At 34.0% G+C, this 17,431-nt stretch overlaps 1 protein-coding gene across 5 annotated transcripts in view; it reads right to left on the reverse strand.

Annotated features, from left to right (window-relative positions):
- The window catches only part of LOC126887491 (zinc finger protein 729-like), a 124,215-nt gene that overhangs the window by 96,005 nt on the left and 10,779 nt on the right, over positions 1 to 17,431 (reverse strand). Inside the window, exon 2 of one of the 5 annotated variants that reach the window (XM_050655081.1) lies at positions 3,706 to 8,183. The exons of the other annotated variants lie outside the window; for them this stretch is intronic. Within the exon in view, the coding sequence (XP_050511038.1) occupies positions 5,926 to 8,183 (2,258 nt within the window). The 3' untranslated portion in view covers positions 3,706 to 5,925. Of the gene's footprint in view, positions 1 to 3,705; positions 8,184 to 17,431 lie in introns of those variants that run through there. 5 annotated transcript variants of the gene reach the window in all.

The raw sequence follows: 17,431 nt of genomic DNA on the forward strand, positions 1-17,431 counted from the left end.
CACTAGGATAGCCCCTTAAACATTCAAACTTGATTTTCTCAAAAAGTATATGCACAGACATACAATAAGTGTGCTTTAAGCCATCGATATATAACATTTTTTATGTTCTTTATTAAACGCTTTTATTTAGTTCAATAGTTTGCGTCAAATCTTTAGACGTTAATTTGACTGCCTTTTCTCCAATGCAAATGAATGAAAATTTGCAGACATATGCATTCGCGGGAACAATTCACGAATAGTCAATAAAAAAAAATTGTTTATTAATTGTTTAACTAAAAAAAAACGATTTTAATGAAAATGCTTAAATTCTCTTGTTTTTTATAATGCGAAAACCGTTTATTCTATGAAGACGCGCCACGCTGTTTTTTGACGAATGTGTTGGATTTTTTCAATTTTTTTTATTTTTTGCTTTTTAGTTGATTTTTTATAACATTTTTAATTTTAGTCATTAGTAACTAAAGAAAAGCGTTTCTTAAAAATTTTTTTTTTCATATTTTTTTTTCGTCTTCACATAATTGTCTTGAGTTGCTGAATCAGAAATAATCCAGGAATCCTACTAATAATATTTATACTTCCGCGAATAACTACAGTTGGCGCCATTTTATTAAAACTATTTTCATCAATTTTTTTTAAAAAGTGTGAACAACAAACTTGATGATTTTAGTTGATCCACTAAAGTTGATCAACTAAAATCGAACCCTGAGAATAGGCCTATACTGAGAATGTTCCTCTCTTAACATGCCCGAGACCGCTTGTCGATCGTTGGTTTTCATGTTTTTTTATTTTTATTTATTTATTCACGGGCAAGCCCTATTCAGATATAAATGTTACAGCGTTCTAAATTATCATAAGTCGAATCCGCTTATTGGCAGCTACTCTCAAATGGAAATATGCAGGACACAACAGCAGACAAAGAGATGGAAGATGGAATAAAGCGATAACTCACTGAAGACCACAGACGGGAATGGGCAGACCACAGATGAGATGGTCGGATGACCTAAAAAGATACGCAGGACTAGATGGACGACCAGATGGACAGCATTAGCACTGAACCGAGAAGAGTGAAAAATAAGGTGGATGCATACGTTCAACTTTCTGCAAATGAAGGGCAATAGATAGATAGAACTTAACCTTGTATAATCACATTATCAGCCTTCACTTTTTTTATTATTTGGTATTATGTAATAAAGCTTAAGATTCAGATTGATTTACGCTAAATATCAATGAACTTTTCATTACAAATTTAGGAAACATTACAAAAATAGAAACAAATTTAATAAAAACTGAATATTCGCATTCGCGAATGTCGGTAACAGATATTCGCATTCGTATTCGCGAATGTTCAAAAAATGACATTCGTTATATCACTAATACATACATATCTTGAAAGATTAGCAACGAACTACATACTGTCTGTGTGCATGCGCCCGGGATTATAAAATTTCACTCTCGATCGTAAAGAAGTAAAACTTCAAAAATGTAATTTTTCTCTCTGATAGTTTAATTTTGTAAAGAGTTTTCCCCCTTATTGTTATACTTACTAATCATTAATTTTGAAATTAAGTAAGCTGTAATATAAAATTGTCATGTGCATTTTTTTTATATTCATTTTCTCTCTACTATATGTTAAGCAGGGGTACTTTTGAGATGTGCATTTAATTAAAATAATTGTCAGATTTAATAAATTTGCAACAAACCCCTTGCATTGAAACTAATGTAGAAAAGATAACATGTTAATTAGCATTTTGTACTATGATTATTTATTTTAAATTCCTCAGTTTCCTTTCTACAAAATTGAAGATGTCTAAAAACTTCATTAGCATTCAAAATATAAATCTCTAACTTTTAAAATTTTCTCAGTAACAATTTTACAATACTGCTGTTTTCAAAATATACTAATAATAACATCAAAACAATACACAATGAATTTATATTTTATTTATTGTACCAGGAAAACTTACAGAAAAGTATACAGTAACCAAAAAACAATCAGATATTATTAGTTTTCCTTTCCATATTAGTCCATGTGTGAGACCACTTTCGTATGAAAAATGTTTCTGACCCGATTTCTTTGCGGATTCCTGTTCAAAACTCTCCCCTTTAAACAAATCAGAAGGGTGCCGTGAAACAATTTTTTAAGCAAATTCAAAATTACTTTTTTGTCTCGAAAAATGTATTTTTAGGTTTCTTGGTTAATTATAAACAATAAAGGTCTCTTGTCATATTTCTAAAAAGTTGATAGTTTTCGAGTTATAAGCGATTTAAAATCTGAAAAATGTGAAAATATGCATTTGAGATGCTTGAAAACTCTTAGTTTTAAAAGAATGACAGATTATCTTTTTTATTTAACATGACCCAAAAATGCTAAAAACATATTTTCGCTGGATAAAAAAGTGAAGCTTTGAATTTGTTAAAATAACATTAAACAAAAAAAAATTTCGCACGGCACCCTTCTGAGTTTTTTATAGGGGATATTTTTTAACAAGAACCCACAAAGAAACCGAATCAGAACAGTCAGACACAGGCAGCATAAATCCGGACCCCGGAAGTGTCATATGTTTTCGAAACGGACCGTCAGGGAAACTAATTGGTAACCCCTGAACTAGAACATGTTTATTTAAATTACTTTTTACTGCAAACTGCTTAAGACAAATTTCACATTTATAACGTCTTTCACCAGTGTGAACTACCATATTATGCGGCTTTAAATTACTTAGCAGAGTAAAATGCTTATCAAAAATTTCACATTCACAAGCTCTTTCATCAGTATGAACTGACATATTATGTTTATTCAGAGTAGATTTTTGAGAAAACTCTTTAGAGCAAAGTTCACGTTTATAAGGTTTTTCACCACTGTGAGTTCTCATATGATAATTTATTAGTTGCCTAAACTGCTTGAGACAAATTTCACATTTATAAGGTCTTTCCCCATTATGAACTAGAACATGTTTACTTAAATTATAAAGGAAGACATTGCAAAAAACTAGAATTGAATGCAGTACTAGGAGAACCAACAAAGAAAACGGAACCGAGAATCAAAAAATAATAAAAAAGATAGTGGCAATAAAGACAGGGGAGGCTCGTGATAGTATACGGTGGTGAGGCACACTACACCTGAGGAATTTTATTATTATGGTTAGCTTCTCTTTAATGGCAGAAGGTAGTTTTTGTGACGTCATAACGCTAGGACGAATCTAGGACCAATAATCCCGGACAAAAAATCCTCACAAATTATCCCTGGACAAGAAATACCCAGACAAAAAATCCCCACAAAAAATCCCGGACAAATAATCTACAAAAATTTTTTATTCAAAATATCCCCACAAAGAATTCCGGACAAAAAATCCTCAAGAAATATTTGCTGTCGATTAGTTCTCTAAAACTTTTCCAGTGAATGCGATCGACTCAAATGCTTTCAGCCTCAGTGCAGAGTTATTTTGAATTCCAATTCCATATTGAAAACTTCAAATTTTACATAACAAAAGTGTGCGTTTTTCAAAAATCGTGGAAGATATGGGGAATGAGCTAAGGCTGTGGGAATCATGTTGCAATATTATTCGCTTAAATCTTTTGCTCACTCTGATTTGAATAAGTATGTTCAAAAAAATTTTACAAAAAAAACACAACCACATCATACAACATTTTTGAAACACTTAAGAACTACTTTTTTATGTAAATGTAATAAATAAATAAAGAAAAATAATCTATTATGTAGTTATATATTTTACAAAAAAAGCACAAACACAAAATACAACATTTTTGAAACACTTAAAATAGTTTATTGTACAAAACAAGAGAGAAAAGACATATTTCTCACGAGCGCAGAAGTTTGTTGGCACTAGCCAAGGTACAAGGTAAGTGCCGCAAATCAAGCGAGGGAGAAATATGTCGTTTTCTCACGTGTTGTACACTGTACTTTTTCTATAGATGCGTTTTTGTCAAGAGTTCAAACTTCAAAATTAAATAATTTAGGTGCTTTTATGTAGATTATATGCCAAAATTGAAATAAAATACATATTATACACATATGTAAGTATTTAATATTCTTAATATTTATATACTTTTATTTATTTAAAATTATAGTTACCAGTTATATTTGAACAATTTTGAAAGGTAATTCCTGGTAAGTTTTGATTTGACACATTTTATTTGACAAACATATTTGTGTTTGTATTGTGCATGTTACCATGGAAACCGCGAGTCTACGTGAAACCCTCGAGAAAAAATATTCCTCACTGCAATGGCCGACTTATCTCACAGTCTGAGAAATTGTTCGTTTTGAATGTATGTAAGTAGTGAGTGAAGTTGCATATTGTACAGCATCCATAGAAAAACTACTTTTGTATGTAATCGTTCGATGTGGAAGTGGAAACATTAATAAAATAATTTTTTAAGTTAAATTGTATAATCTTATTTCTCATTTAGAATAATAAATTACATTATTACATGTAAATTCCACAAAGAAATAGCTTCAGAACAATATTTTAGGTGATGATGAATAATGATTTAAAATGAACACTGTTTTAAATGCATATCCATAAACTTCTAAAATATAATAATCCATTCGTATATACCGCGTATACATAGAAATCTATGATCTGCAATAGACTTGTGCTTGAACTATTCAGTCATTTCAGTTCGGCTATTCCCATTCAGTTCCGCGGAGCCCGAGGCAAGCCTCAAGGTAGGATGAATTTTGTTCCTAGAATCGGTGGCACATTTTTCAAATTTTGCCGGTTTTACTGTTGGCGTTTTCCCATACTGTTGCAGATGGTGCGAGGCATGCTTCAACGGTAATGATTTGAGAAAGTTGGAATGGCACGTGGAAGACGGATATATAAGAAGATAAAGAGTCAGGGCCGTACCGATTTTAATTTTTTTCATAAAAATAAAGGTATTTAGGAAATTTCAAAAAGCTAAATTATATTTAAATAACTGGTTATAAAGCAACGAAATAACGTAAATAGTCGATTGATATACCGGTGAGGCACTGCCTCACCTGCCTCATAGGACAAGCCGCCACTGAATAAAGAACTAGTTAAAATAGCGACGTGGAATATAAAAGTATCATTCCAGGAAGGAAAACTGAAGCATCTAATAAACGAAGCCAAAAAATATAAATTTGATCTGGTGGCTCTACAAGAGACTAAGCAACTGGGATAGAGCAGTCAGGAAATAGATGGCTACGTATTCTTTAACAGTGGAGGCAATAACAGAATATTGGGCACAGGTTTTCTGATAAGTAAGAAATTAAAAGAAACTGTTGTAGACTGTAAAGCAGTATCGGATAAGGATAGACTATGCACCCTCAGGCTAAAAGGAAAATTCCAAAAGATATCGTTTGTAAATATACATGCACCCTCAGAAGAAAAAGAAATAGTAATAAAAGAGCAATTTTATAGTACACTAGACCAAGTATATGAGGCTATTCATAAGTACAATATGAAGATTGTCATAGGAGACGCTAATGGTTAAATAGGCAGGGAGGAATTATTGTTCCCCATAATAGGAAAACACAGTTTCCATACATAGACAAACGAAAATGGCTACTTCCTAGTGGATTTTGCTAAAGAAAAGGGACTAATAATAAAGAGCACATACTTCCAACGAAAAGATATTCACAAAGGTACATGGAGCTCGCCAGATGGGAATAGAGTCAACCAAATTGTCCATGTTTTAGTTGAGAAAGATGAAGAAAACTGCATAACAAAGGTGAGGACATACAGAGGATCTGATATGGATTCAGATCACTATTTGGTAGGAATACGGATAAGACATTTGGTGCCAATCCGCCGGAACAAAAGAAAACAAAAATATGATAAAAACAAGCCAATAATATTACGTACAGAAAATTAACGTTGATGGTAGTAGTTAAATGTAGTTGATGGTTAGGAAAACCAGATAAGATCAATTTCACATTGAAGGTCATTCTTTGGTGTGAATTTTCTTAACATGTCTGTTTAAACTAGATTTATAAGGAAACTGCTTAAGGCAAATTTCACATTTATAAGTTCTTTTTCCAGTGTGAACGTTCATATGGACATTTAAATTACCGTTTGTAGTAAACTGCTTACTACAAATTTCACATTTATAAGGTGTTTCTACAGTGTGAACTAGAACATGTTCATTTAAATTACTTTGTAGTGAAAATTGCTTAAGACAAATTTCACATTTATAAGGTTTTATTTCAGTGTGAGCTTTTGTATGTCTACGTAAAGTACTTTGTTGAGTAAACTGTTTAAGACAAATTTCACATTTATGTCTTTCTCCAGCGTGAACTTTCATATGGGTATTTAAAGAACTTTTTGTAGTAAACTGATTACTACAAATTTTGCATTTATAAGGTCTTTCCCCAGTGTGAATTACGACATGTCTACCTAAAGTACTGTGTAGACTAAACCGCTTAAGACAAATCTCGCACATATACGGTTTTTCACCAGTATGACTTCTCATGTGTTTGTTTAAACAATTTTTAGTAATGAACTGCTTCAGACAAATGTCACATTTATAAGGTCTTTCTCCAGTGTGAACTTTCATATGGGTATTTAAATAACTTTTTTTAGTAAACTGCTTACTACAAATTTCACATTTATAAGGTCTATCACCAGTGTGAACTGCCATATGCTGCTTTAAATAACTTAGCAGAGTAAAATCCTTATCACAAATTTCACATTCATACGGTCTTTCACCAACATGAACTGACATATTATGTTTCTTCAGATAGGATTTAGTAGAAAACTCTTTAGAGCAAAGTTCACATTTATAACTCCTGTTATATTGCTTTTCTCCACTGTGAGTTGTCATATGACAATTTAAACCACTTTGTTGCCTAAACTGCTTACTACAAAGTTCACATTTATAAGGTCTTTCTCCAGTGTGAACTTTGATATGTACATTTAAATTACTATGATATATAAACCGCTTAAAACAAATTTCACACTCGTAACGTCTTTCGCCAGTATGAACTTTCATATGATCGTTTAAATTAGCTATTTGAATAAAGCGCTTGAGACAAATGTCACATTTATAAGGCCTTTCTCCAGTATGAATTAGAACATGTCTACTTAAAGTATTATGTAGACGAAACCGCTTAAGACAAATCTCGCACATATACGGTCTTTCGCCAGTATGACTTCTCATGTGTCTGTTTAAACAACTTTTTGTAATGAACTGCTTAAGACAAATGTCACATTTATAAGGTTTTTCACCAGTGTGAACTGCCATATGAATATTTAAACTCTTACGTTCACTAAACCGCTTAAAACAAATCTCGCACTCGTAAGGTCTTTCCCCAGTGTGAACTTTCATATGTTTATTTAAAGCACCTTTTTGAGAATACTGCTTGAGACAAACTTCACACGTATACGGTTTTTCTCCAGTATGAACTAGAACATGTTGACTTAAAGCACTAGGGCAAGTAAACCGCTTAAGACAAGTTTCACACTTATAAGGTCTGTCGTCAGTATGGCTTCTCATGTGTGAATTTAAATAACGTTCTGCACGAAACTGTTTAAGACAAATGTCACATTTATAAGGTTTTTCGCCAGTATGAATTCTAATGTGTTCATTTAAATCACGATTTTTAGTAAACTGTTTAAGACAAATGTCACATTTATAACGTCCTTCGCCAGTATGAACTATCATATGATTATTTAAATTAGAACATTGACTAAACCGTTTAAAACAAGTGTCACACTCATAAGGTCTCTCGCCAGTGTGAACTCTCGTATGTAGGTTTAAAGAACGTTTTATAGCAAACTGCTTGGGGCAAATTAGACATTTATAACGTTTTTCCTCAGTGTGAACTGTCATATGATTATTTAAAGTACTACGTTGTCTAAACCGCTTAAGACAAGTTTCACACTCATACGGTCTCTCGCCAGTATGAACTCTCATATGCAGATTTAAATTATTTTTTCTAGCAAACCGCTTGTCACAATTTTCACATTTATAAGGTCTTTTCCCACTATGAAGTCTCACATGTGCATTTAAATAACGTTTTTTAGTAAACTGCTTGTCACAAATTTCACATTTATAAGTTCTTTCTTTAGCATGAATTTTCAAATGTGTTTCCGTATTTTTATTTAATGTCTTCTCTTCAGAGTGTCCGCTTATATATTCTTCTTCTTTATGAGGCAAATGTATTTTCATAATTTTCGTCCTATTCTCCTCCTTTGAATGATCTAAAATAAAAACGAATTATAAAAATTTTGCTGACGACTTGGTAATATTGGCTGGAAGCAAAGAGGAACTGATGGAAACAGCCAAGAAGCCCGAGGAAAAGCAGTGACCAAAAGATAATATTATATCAACCAAGAAAAAACAAAATATATGGACTGGTCAAACAAATAATTTACTCAGTGTCAATACATAACAAGAAAACAACAAAAGGAATCCAATATGGATTCGAAGAAGTGGAAAGATTCGAAAATACATAAGAAGTATTTTCATAAAGGATTCTAATATCCAAGGAGAAATATGTGGAAGAATTATATCAGGTAACTGTGCCGAATATGCTGTCAACAGTGTGTTGAGAAGCAAAAATATATCCCGAGGAGCAAAGTTAAGAACCTACAAAACCGTAATAAGGCCAATCGTAACTTATGCATCTGAAACATGAAACCACATCAAAAAAACAGCAAGAAATCCTATTAGTTTGGGAGCGACAAGTGCTGGGCAAAATCTTTGGTGGGAAGAATGTAAACGGTCAATGGGTGCGAAGAACAAACAAGGAGCCATCAGAGCTTTATCAAGAACCTAATATACTAGCAGTAACAAGAGCTCAAATAATTAGATGGCTGGGTCACGTCCAGAGAATGGGTTAAGCGAAAGTACCAAAAATGATAATATCTAGTGCTTTGGAGATGGAGCAACGAGGTCAAAGAAGACATGACAAGACAACATAACCAACTGAAAAAGGAAAGCTAACGTTAAGCGATAATGGAAGAGAATAGTACATCAAGTCATGGGCCTGTAGTGCTCATATATTATTAATACATAAAAATTTTGCTGATAGAGGCACCTGGAGACAGGTGCTGGGGAAGGCCAGGGCCCGAATTGGGCTGTAGAGCCATAGGAGAGAGAGATAAAAAATTGTGCTACTAATAATTGTCAAATTTATTAACACATTCGCTGCAACTTTTCGCGGGAGTTGTTACACCAGGTTACTGTTCCCGATCAGAGTCATGAACATACATAACCCTGCTTTTAAACCAGGAGGGGTAACATGGAGTTTATGAACATTTGTTGGTCAACTTGAATCACTCTTATGTCGTCAGCCTGTGTAAATTGTTATCCTTCAAATCAACAAAATTAGTTTAAAGTGGTCAGAAAATGTTATGTTCAGATTTATAGAATTATAATATCATAGCCATGACTGTATTTGAAATCATAAACTGGACTATTATAAAAATCAAGAAGCTAGAGAAAATGCATTAAATATTATAATATAATATCGATCCCAGTTGTCTATCAAGTCTCTTAGTGATTAGACGTGTTTGATTTAAAAGTCGATTCACTAATTGCCGCAAAAAATACACAGTTTGTTTACCTTTTACTCATTTATTTGGTTAAGTTTTTTGGATTTCTACAAGTCGATTCATTACTTAATTTATCCTGGGAAATTATACTTAAAAATCCGACATCTGTCTGGGACGGATGTCGGGAACTTCACCTGGCGGCGGGAAGCCGCCGCGATCTTCAAATATAAGAATCGAGGATATCAGGGTTCTGGATGGCATGGAACTCGACGATTCAAATGTAAATATTAATCAAGATGGTTTTCGCGGATTTACAGAAGCCGATAAGAATAATATTGCAACAGCAAATAATTTAGACCAGCCAAACCAGTCTTTCAAACGCGATATTTCCATTAATAATCGATTTACGTCAAGAGATACAGGTCTGTACTTAATTTTTGTGGAACACGAAGTTTTGAATGTGGGAAGATTGCATCCAATGAGACTTGGTGAAAAACTGTTAGCACTTTCGGAATACGAAAAATCGATCTTAGAAATTAGTAGCGTGGGTCGTAATAGACTTAAAATTGAAGTTAATTCAGGGTTAGTTGCGAACAAATTAGTGGAAAATTCGGTATTCAAAGACAATAAACTGATAGCTTATATCCCCTCACATTTAACTGAAAAAAAAAGGTATTGTGAGATCGGTCGATACATATCTGACTGAAAATGATCTTGTTAAAGTTATAAAATCAGAGTGTTCTGTTCGTAAGGTGCAAAGAATGTTTCGAAAAGTAATAAAAGACGGAGTGATTGAAAAAATCCCCCGTCAAATGATAATTGTCACATTTGCAGGGAACAAAATTCCCCAATTTATTTATATAAATAAAGTGAGATGTCCTGTAGACACGTACGTTCATCCTGTTATGCAGTGTTACAATTGTCTTCGTTACGGTCACTCTGCATCTCAATGTAAAGGAAAAAAGAAATGCCGAAACTGCGGCAAAGAAAATGATAACGAATGCACTCAATGTGATAACTTCTGCATTTTTTGTAACTAACTCGACAAATCGAGATTGTTCAGAGTATAAAAAAAAAACGAAGTAAGGAAGGAATGGCACACCTTAATATTTCTTTCAAAGAGGCCGAAAAAGTTATTGACAATCCTGCCTACACTAGTATTGTTCAAAAAAACAGATTTGCTCCGTTACTGTCATCCACTACTGAATTCCCTTCATTAGTTTCCAGGCCAAATACCTATTCCAATATTGCTCAAAGCTCATCAAAACATTTGCCTTCCATTGCAAATATTTCAAATACTGCAGCTTCTACTAGAAAAAAACGAAAAATACACCCATCGTCTCCTACGCTTATTACCGCTCCAAGCGAATTTAGCTTTTGTGCTAGCCCCGTATTCCAGTTCGGAAACTATAATAAAAATGTATCTAAAAATAACGATGAACATCTTAAAAATGAATTCGCTACTACTTTGAAGGATTCAATCAATAATTTCTTTTCAGACATTCCTGCTCGAAACCCTGCGATTAATAGTTCAGTTCCCTCTATACAAGATGTAGAAAATATAATTAACAGCGTGATTAAACATTTCTTTACCTGATATGGCCGGTTTAAAAATTGTCCAGTGGAACGCTAGATCAGCGTACTCTAATAAAAACTCTATTACGCAACTTTTTACAGGAGAACACTTTGATATAGCTCTTATTTCGGAAACTTGGTACAAACCTAAGTATGAAATATCCTTACAGGGATTTAATATTGTTAGAAAAGATAGACGTAATAAACGAGGTGGAGGTGTTAGCATAATTATCTCTAATAATATTAAATACAATAATATAGTATTCAACCAAACATTTAATAAAAATATTGAAGTTTGTGGCATTGATATTGATGTTAATGGCACCAAAATATCTGTGGTTAGTATTTATCGTCCAGGTAGCATTGCAGTCACAGTGAACGACTATGTTTCTCTTTTTCAACAAATTCCGTATAATTTTATTATTGGTGGCGACTTTAACGCCCATCATGGAGCCTGGGGCTCTATAAACAATGATCATAGCGGTAACATACTCATGGAAGCTTTAGAATACTTCGACAACTTTATCATTGCAAATGACGGATCTCCTACCAGAGTATCGCCCCTGGCTCTCCTCCATCATGTGTTGATCTTACCCTCATTTCGTCCAACTTTAGCTCACAATTCTCTTGGTCTGTTAAAGCAGATACGTATGGCTCTGACCATTATGCTTTCACATTTGTGTTACAACAACTCAGAATTGATAATATTAATATTACCCCCCTTCATAAATGGTCTCTGCGAGAAGCTGATTGGGCATTGTTTCAAACAAAAATTGATAAAGATTTCTCCGAGATTCCGCTTTTCAACAATACTAACGAAATGATTAACTTTATCACCAATTCAATGACATCCTCGGCGGATTCAGCTCTTAAAAAAACCTACCCCTTCTCTCCTAAAAAGGCTCCTCATCCCCCTTGGTGGGATGAGGAATGTCAAGTTAGTTACCCAAAGGAAGGAAGCTTACAAAACGTACAAGCGCAATATGATAACTTCAAATTATATCAATGTAAAAAAAATAGATGCGCTCTGCAAAAGAACCTTCAAATTGAAAGCCAAACAGGCTTGGGCAGACTATTGTACTCAACTCAATAGGAATTCAAATCCCTCGGAAATTTGGCGCCGGATTAATAGATTTCAAAAGAAGAAAAATGATATCCAACCATTTGAAGAAAATGAGGCGGAAATACTTTTTCATAAATTAGCTCCAAGTTTTGTTAGTCCTTACATTCACTACACACCCACCAGTAATCATGATCATTCTCTTCTAGCCCCAGTTACACTAAGAGAGTTAGAACTTAATATCAAATCGTCAAAACTTACTGCTCCAGGCTTAGATGGCATCAATTATATGATGATTAAAAAGCTCCCTGACTCGGCGAAACACTTTCTTTGCAAAATATATAACAATATACTTTCAGGAGATACGGATTACCCCTCACTAAAACAGTGTCTAATTATTCCTATTCCTAAGGTCAGTGACAACAAAGCTCTGCGACCCATTTCTCTAATGTCTTGTGTATTAAAAACTTTGGAAAGAATTATCAAACTCAGATTAGAATGGTGGTTAAAAAATAATAACATCCTCCCCCAATCCCAGTTTGGTTTTCGGCGAGGTAAAGGTACTCTCGACTGTGCAGCCAATCTTGCAACGGAAATTCAGTTGGCTTTTTCAGAAAACCATTATTCAGCTGCCTTATTTTTAGATATCTCTAGTGCTTATGAAAGCGTGCTGTTGGATTGTTTATATGAAAAGTTAACATACATCCATATACCACCACAATTTGCATTTGTTCTTATTAATATGTTCCTCAGACGACAGATCTTTATAAAATGCAATACAAATACTCTAGGTCCTAGAGAGGTTAACTCGGGTCTGCCACAGGGGTCGGTGTTGAGCCCGCTTCTATTTAATATCTATACCCTCGATGTTCACAACCTTGGTATGAACGCAAGAATTTTACAATATGCTGACGATTTTTCTATATACACTACTCATAAAAACTACTCTCAATGTGTTAGTAATCTTAAGTATATAGTGCATTGCTGCTTTAAATACTTTCCTGAACAGGGATTTGAAATATCACCTCATAAATCTGCTATTGTATTTTTTACCAGACACCAATTGCCAGAACTTAATAGCCTTATAATTCAAAATCACACTATACCTGTTTGCAAAACATACACATATTTGGGTATCACATTTGATTGCAAACTGACCTGGTCCGATCACATATCAAGATGCATTAAGAAAAGTGAAAAAAGTCTTAATATCCCAAGAGCAATTAACAGATATCATTGGGGCGCTGACCCTAACATTAACTTGATTTTCTACCGAGCGTACACTCGATCTATCCTAGATTATGGTTGTTTCTTGTATGGATCAGCCACTAATTCCAGACTTTCACAAATAGATAGGGTACAGTTCAAGGCTCTACGCATTGTTCTTGGTGCATTTAAATCCACTCCCACAGCTGCTCTCCTTGCAGAGTGTGGCGAACCCCCCATGCAACTTCGACGACAGTTACTAGCTGAAAAATTCGTCGTTAAACAAAAACGATTTACACACAACGACCTTATTAAAAATTTAGGCATCTTAACTGCATATAGCTACACTAATAAATACTGGCACAACAGAAACTGTCCCCCTCTAGCTGATGCATTTGCAACAGTCTCAAACATCGAACTACGTGATGATTCTGGTTTGCCGTTCTTCACGGCTAAATTCGATATATGTCTTACACAACCAAATATTATTTTTCCAGAATATAATGATAACCCAGCAATTAATAACATATCTATGCAAATAGAATTAGAGAAGTTAGGTAATGTACATAAATTTTTTACAGACGGATCCAAATCTCCTACTGGAACAGGATGTGCAGTGTACAGGGAAAACACAAACGAAAGTTTGTTGTTTAAACTAAACAAAAACTCTACAATCTTTACAGCAGAGGCACTTGCTATATTTAAGGCTTTGGATTGGGCAAACAATTCACTGCTACCCTTGTCAAACTTGGCTATAATATCGGATTCGAAATCTGTTTTATCAGCTCTGGTGTACCCGGTTACCTCCATATTGTTATATTTCTATTTGATCTGAAAATTAAATTTTGATAATTATAAGCAGAATTCAATTTAATATAAAATATTTTCAATTTTCTCAACCACGGGCATATAAATTTAGAACAACCTGTATACAACAAATTGTTATATTTAATTTTAAGAAGTGGTTAGACGAAGCTTACGAAACTCGGGACAATGCGCTTAGAATAAACAAAGTGAATGGCGCGTACCATTATCGTAGTTCGCGGAAGGTTCGATCATTAGCCTATGCTAAATAAGACTCAGTTGAAATCGATAATAGGTCATTATCGTTGTTCGCGGAAGGTTCGATCATTAGCCTATGCTAAATAAGACTCAGTTGAAGTAGATAATAGGTCATTAAATTTTGTAAATAGTAGAAAGTAATTTTAGAATGGGAATTAACTATTTTTTTTTTAAATCCATTAAGCATATTTAGAAAGATTAAAAATTGGTTTTGAGGAAGACTGCGAATGAGAGTTGGTGGTGGAAGGTTGATTTGTGAATCTGGAAGGGATATTTAGAAAGTAGGGGAATGAATGACAAATATAGATCAGAATGTTTTGAGCTGTCGAGAAGAGAAGTCCAGTAGTAGACGGTAGTGTACGGAGAGTGAGAAAGCCGGTGTAGTTCCGTGAGTGTGGAGTATCTATCGTGGAACGAGAGGTAGGCCAGGTTGAGAGTAAAGAACCTCCTTGAGCCAAGAGTGTCCCGGTAGCTGATTGAAGTTTCGAAAAAGGTAGAACACAGCATCACGACAGAAGCAGGAACGAGAGCTATACGAGCTAGTTTTCAAAGGAGAACATTACTGAAAGCCAGGACGAGGTTTTGATCGCAGCCAAGGATAGCAGGAAACGGGTCTTGTGTGAAGACATTCTCAGTTCACCAGAAAAAGGTCAGTCTCATTTGTTTGGACATGAATGTATGGGTTTTTCGTATTAAATACCACATTAAAAATTGAAGAACATAATCAATAATATCAGAAAAGCTTCATAAAACTTAAATAGAATTGTTACTAATAAATCCTAATAGTTAAATGTTAATAAAAACTTTCAATTGGAAACCAAAAGGAAATAAGATTCCCATTTGTAAATGTTATGTTTAAGAATAATAAGATCTAGCAAATATTAAGCAGTGATTGCCATTTAAATAAAATAAACAATATTTTGATTATAATTGTAACCCATATGTGTGTATTATTTTACTCTTTTCTTTCCTATCCCGATTAGGAACCATTGAGAAATACTTAGAAGCCACGTAAGTAAGTAATTAATTTTATAATTCGCCCTGAGATTAAAAACATATTGATATGTGATCTGGTTAATTAATTAGATTATTATTAATACATTGATTAAATTAAATGACATATAAGAATATTATCTCATATCAATAATCAAGATCACATCAATATACAATAACTCAATAATCGTGGAAATTTTGACAACCTTAAGAGCCTTAGATTATAAACAGATAAATACATTCTTCATATGGGCCAAAGGGCATTCCTCCATAACGGGAAACGAAACAGCTGACAAACTGGCAAAAAGAGCTATCACTGATGGCAAACAAGCCCCCGAATTAACGCTACAAGACGCATTATCTATATGTAAGCAAAACTTAAGAACTAAATGGGCAGACAAATGGACAACAATTAGATCTAACAATGCATTTCAGTACTGCACGCTTTTTCCAACACTTCCTTCTACAAAGCTTGCTAAAAGAAGCCATCCCAATAGAAAAATTAACACCAAATACATTAGGTGCCTCTTTGGACACGGAGCAGTCAACTCCAAGCTTTATAAGATGAAATTGGCCACATCCCCCCTCTGTGACTGCAGTGACAGTTTTGACGACTTTAATCACTGGATTTTTCAATGCAGTCATAATTCTAATGCCACCTCTTACCTTATTACGGAACTAACTAAACTAAAAATCCCGTTTCCTCAAAATTATCTTTCCATTATGCTGGAGTGCATCCATAATCCCGAAGTAAGAGCTATTTTTTGTAACTTTTTGGGTCGTACGAGGAGACGCTTATAATTTCCTCAACTTTTAGGTCTGTATCAACCAATCCAAATTGTATTCAGTTAGGTATTAAATATATATGTATAGATTTGTAAAAACTGTATTTGTACCAAATAATTGTATTCAGTTACTGTATTTATATGTACAGATTTGTAAAAATTGTATTTGTACCAAATTGTGTTCAGTTATATGTATAGACTTTTAAATGTTATAAATTTTCGTGGCAAAACGGGTTCTTCCCAAAGCCAATAAACAAAAAAAAATAATATCGATCCATGCAACGAAGACTATCGTAACTCAAAAAACGTTACATTTGACTTACTATTATGGTATTATTATTGGGTGCTTTCGGACGACCATAGCGGCTGACTGTCAGCAGAAATCGGCTGCGTGGTTGTATCCAGCCTTGATAGGGAAAGCTTAGTAAATCTCTCATCGGCTGACTTCCAGCGGTGACGTCTGACAGCTACTGCTGGCTCAGCTGTCCAGCCGCTGTGGTCATCCGAACTCACCCATTCTTTTTAAGCTTTATTTGGTGGAAAAGTATGGTAAATCAAAAGTATGAATTTTAAGGCAACCAGTAAAGTATTTGCATGTGTATAGTAAGTTTACTGACACACACTCTTGCAAGCGAAAAGTATTCCAAATTTGAGTTAAACTGTTTGACTTACTATAGTTTCCTCTAGTTAAGACTGTAATTTTAGTTATTCCGATTAACTATAGAATAAATATTTGCTTCAATAAATCTGTTACTAGTAAGTCTAGTCTAGAATATGTATTTTTCGTACTTCCGGGCCTAAAGTGACAACTTCACTCCCTTGTGACAGGTACTAAAGTGTCACATTTAATCCCTCCGGGATTAAATATTGACGAAACTCCCGGAACGATTAAATCACAAACAAACGAATTTAAGGGATATTTTATTGAAAAATATAATTAATTAGAATGGTAATTAACGTTAATATTCAAATTAATATTGTGACAGTTCGTCATATTGACCAGTCTTTCCTGGGTTAATGCAGCAGGTAACTGACGAGTAACAGATAGGTCCTTTTCATATTGAACTGGTGTTTGTTTCGAAGATCCTGCGGAAACAGGAAGCGAGAATGAGGACTGTGGCATAACTATAGTGGACGAATCGGCGACTTGACCAAATATTTTATCTGAAATTTTTTGTTTATTTTTAATAGACGATTCAATATATCCCTCGGCCACGTTGGAGGATTTCCATCCTCCATGTCTCTTCAGCACGTCTATTGTTGCTCCCGAA

The sequence above is a fragment of the Diabrotica virgifera genome, chromosome 6, assembly GCF_917563875.1.
Source record: "Diabrotica virgifera virgifera chromosome 6, PGI_DIABVI_V3a".
Lineage (NCBI taxonomy): Eukaryota > Metazoa > Arthropoda > Insecta > Coleoptera > Chrysomelidae > Diabrotica > Diabrotica virgifera.